At 56.5% G+C, this 3,945-nt stretch overlaps 1 protein-coding gene across 1 annotated transcript; it reads left to right on the forward strand.

Moving 5' to 3' along the window:
- Positions 1-776: 776 nt before the first annotated feature.
- LOC100751196 (intestinal-type alkaline phosphatase) lies at positions 777-3,703 on the forward strand. Its single transcript, XM_027397460.2, has 11 exons — positions 777-843; positions 926-1,042; positions 1,159-1,274; positions 1,456-1,630; positions 1,708-1,880; positions 2,075-2,209; positions 2,288-2,360; positions 2,484-2,618; positions 2,698-2,889; positions 3,121-3,234; positions 3,321-3,703. The coding sequence occupies exons 1-11, from the start codon at positions 777-779 to the stop codon at positions 3,701-3,703; spliced, it is 1,680 nt and encodes a 559-aa protein (XP_027253261.1).
- The last annotated feature ends 242 nt before the right edge of the window (positions 3,704-3,945 follow it).

Consider the following 3,945-nt stretch of genomic DNA (forward strand, 5'->3'; position numbering starts at 1 on the left):
CATAGGAGCTCGTGAGAAATAAGATAACCCCTTCTAAGAATATAGCCTCAAATGGCCCAGTCACCTTTCCCTTCCACCCCTTAAGTGTTCCATCACCTCCTAGCATCGTCACCAAGCTAGGGACTAAGCATGCAACGTACACACCTGTGGGAGACAGGCTCCAGCCATATCCAAACCATAGCACATGGTTGGTTGCTCCTGTCTGTGACCACTGTGAGTGATATTCCTTTCTCTGTGTGCAACCCTGTTTCAAACAAACAACAAAGAGAAAGCATAATTAGGGGCCAAGTGGACAGCAGGGCATTCAGGGCATTCAATATGCTTGTTTCCTTTGTCAGTGTGGTTCCTGGCATCAGGAGGCCAAATAAAAGCCCCTCGTCAAATCAAAGCTGTGTCCTTCCAGACCCACCCACCTTCAACACCCAGAACAAAGTCTAGTCCCCCTGACTCAGGGGCGAGAGTGACGTGTGGGGACAGCATGAGCAAGAGGTGGCTGAGCGCCTTACCTGGGGAGAACACATAGAAATTACCCTGTCGGGACCCTGGTCCAGGCTGGACCAGACACACCCTGCCATTTTCCTCCAGTAAGCAGGGGTTCAGTTCTATTCACAGGGCAGGGGTGGAGCCAGTGTGGCCACCTGGATCCAGGGGAGGAACACGAGATTGTTCATCTAGGAACAAAGTCTTCCCCTATTTAAGCCCAGGCAGACTGTGCCTTAGTTGGTACCCTGGCGTCCCTGCTCTCCATCTCTGCAGTCCCACCACCAGACCCAGCCATGCAGGGAGCCTGTCTGCTGCTGCTGCTGGGTCTCCAGCTACAGCTGTCACTTAGTGTCATCCCAGGTAATGAGGATCCTTCAGATGCTTGCTCCATTCACACACATGGGCCTTCAGTCTAACCCTTCCTCTGTATTCCCTTGGCCAGTGGAGGAGGAGAACCCAGCCTTCTGGAACCAAAAGGCAGCCGAGGCCCTGAATGTTGCCAAGAAGCTGCAGCCCATTCAGACATCAGCCAAGAACCTCATCATCTTCCTGGGGGATGGTGAGTGTGCAAGGCCTGGCCACCCTGGGTCCCTTGCACTCCAGGTACCACCCAAGGTCACTGGTGGGTTCAGACAGGCCTGGGGGTTCAGTCCTAACCAGGTTTTGTTCCTTCAGGAATGGGGGTGCCCACAGTAACAGCAACTCGGATCCTAAAGGGACAACTGGAAGGTCATCTAGGACCTGAGACACCCCTAGCCATGGACAGCTTCCCATACATGGCTCTGTCCAAGGTGAGAACTGGGACACTTATGGTGAGATGTGGGGAAGAGGCTGACAAGGACCCAGGGAAAGGGTGACAGAGAGGACCCTGGAGATAGAGAGCCCAGTTAGGCGCCTGGCATGCAGGCCCCAGGCTCTGGTGAAGAAATAAATATCTGCTCTGAGCCCACCTGAGGGTGTCTCTGTCCCCAGACATACAGTGTGGACAGACAAGTCCCAGACAGCGCAAGCACAGCCACAGCCTACCTGTGCGGGGTCAAGACCAACTATAAGACCATTGGTGTGAGTGCAGCTGCTCGGTTTGACCAGTGCAACACCACATTTGGCAACGAGGTCATCTCAGTGATGTATCGTGCCAAGCAAGCAGGTGGGTTGGAGCCTGGCTCGGGGACAGGGGCAGACCTGGGGTACTGGATGTCTCACCCTGACCTGTGCTGTCTTCAGGAAAATCTGTGGGAGTGGTGACCACCACCAGGGTGCAGCACGCCTCTCCGGCGGGCACCTATGTTCACACGGTGAACCGTAACTGGTATGGGGATGCTGATATGCCGGCCTCAGCACTACAGGAGGGCTGCAAGGACATTGCCACACAACTCATCTCCAACATGGACATTAACGTAAGGAATGAAGGGCAGGTGGGAGAGGCTGGAGGAGGGGGCTGTCCCAAACAACATGCAGACTAGCTCCCTGGACCCTCCAGGGTTTCTGAGGGCTCAATAGTTCCCCTAGACTTCGTAGGGGGAGCTGGGGACTGGCTGGAAAGGCGGCAGAGGTCCTAAAGTCCACCTTCTTTGATCCTCTCTGACCGTAGGTGATCCTTGGTGGGGGTCGAAAATACATGTTTCCTGCAGGAACCCCAGACCCTGAGTATCCAAACGATGTTAACCAGACCGGAACTAGGCTTGATGGCCGGGACCTGGTGCAGGAATGGCTGTCGAAGCACCAGGTGATGAGGGGCACAATCGTGGCACAGCAGAGACCAGGGAAGGGCTGTGGGACCTACCAATTGTTTATGTGGCCCTAGGGATCCCAGTATGTTTGGAACCGTGAAGAACTCATCCAGAAGTCCCTGGATCCATCAGTGACATACCTCATGGGTAACGGCCCCCCACTTCCTGTCTCAGTACCCCTCAGTTGGCAACCTCTGAAAATGTATGTGTATGCACCATGACCCCACTACCAAGCTTGGTGGTCACCATCCTCTTGTTTCTGTCCCCTAGGCCTCTTTGAGCCTGTAGACACAAAATTCGAGATACAACGAGACCCCTTGATGGATCCATCTCTGAAGGACATGACAGAGGCAGCCCTGAGGGTGCTGAGCAGGAACCCCAAAGGCTTCTACCTCTTTGTGGAGGGTGAGTCTCCAGGACCCCATGAAAAGGGGGGACAACAGGCAGGGACAGGCTCAAGCTCAAGCTCCTTGGCTTCCTGCAGGGGGCCGAATCGACCGTGGTCACCATCTGGGCACAGCTTATCTGGCGCTGACTGAGGCTGTCATGTTCGACACAGCCATCGAGAAGGCCAGCCAGCTCACCAGCGAGAAGGACACACTGACCATAGTCACCGCTGATCACTCCCATGTCTTCTCCTTTGGTGGCTATACACTTCGGGGCACCTCCATCTTCGGTAGGCCCTGGGGAGAGTGGCAGGTTGTTTGTTTGTTTGTTTGTTTGGGGTTGCATCAATTACATACAGAACTTTCTCTGAGCCTCAGTTTCTCCATCTGTTAAATGAACACAAGAGGGAGCTTGCCTTGTGGGAATCTAGCAACGACTGAACTACCAGCCAGACAAAAGCTGGGGGAGCGTCTAAGCTTCAGTCCTTGGGAGGACACGGTGTCTCTCTTCCTCTATGCAGGGCTGGCACCCCTCAAAGCTCTGGATGGCAAGTCCTACACCTCCATCCTGTACGGCAACGGCCCAGGCTACGTTGGTACAGGCGAAAGACCCAACGTCACCGCCGCTGAAAGCCGTGAGTGCCGTGGTGTGGCTTGCCTGAGGGTCGAGCAGAGGGGAACTACGTCAGAGATCCTCTCGCTGAACGTCTTGTCCCTCCAGGTGACCCCTCGTACCAGCAACAGGCGGCTGTGCCGGTGAAGTCGGAGACCCACGGCGGGGAGGACGTGGCGATATTTGCGCGTGGCCCGCAGGCACACCTGCTGCACGGAGTGCAGGAGGAGAACTACATCGCCCACGTCATGGCCTTTGCAGGCTGCCTGGAGCCCTACACCAACTGCGGTCTGGCGCCCCCTGCGGACGACAGCAGTGCAACAGCCCCGGGCCAGACCTCCACGACAACCAGACAGACCACCACCACCAGCCAGACCACCACCCCTGTCCAGAGCAGCGCCGGTAGCCTAGGCCCAGCCACCACCCCGCTGCCCCTGACTCTGCTGGCCGGAACCCTGCTGCTGCTGCTGGGAGCTGCTGCAGAGTCCTAAACTCCAGCTCCTCCAGGCGCCACTGGCCAGGTCCAAGGCCCTCACCTGGTGCTTCCTTTACCCTGACCTCCCACTAGCTTCTCATGGCCCCCTCCAGCGACTGCGCCCTTACTCAGTGCTCCCTGCATTCTGGCTGTGGGCCTAGAACCCTCTCGGCTCGTGGCCTCAACCCCTATCCCCGTCTAGAGTGGCTGCTTCCAGGGCACCTACCCAAGCATTCATAAGGGGACAGTCATCCAGCC

Source organism: Cricetulus griseus, chromosome 2 (genome assembly GCF_003668045.3).
Source record: "Cricetulus griseus strain 17A/GY chromosome 2, alternate assembly CriGri-PICRH-1.0, whole genome shotgun sequence".
Taxonomy (NCBI): Eukaryota; Metazoa; Chordata; class Mammalia; order Rodentia; family Cricetidae; genus Cricetulus; species Cricetulus griseus.

What these genes read in the sequence shown, in the direction of transcription:
- LOC100751196 (XM_027397460.2), top strand. Translation starts at nt 777, where the DNA reads ATGCAGGGAGCCTGTCTGCTGCTGCTGCTGGGTCTCCAGCTACAGCTG. An exon ending in AATGGCTGTCGAAGCACCAG is followed by an intron (nt 2,210 to 2,287) that starts GTGATGAGGGGC and finishes ATGTGGCCCTAG; the next exon opens with GGATCCCAGTATGTTTGGAA. An exon ending in CGTCACCGCCGCTGAAAGCC is followed by an intron (nt 3,235 to 3,320) that starts GTGAGTGCCGTG and finishes TTGTCCCTCCAG; the next exon opens with GTGACCCCTCGTACCAGCAA.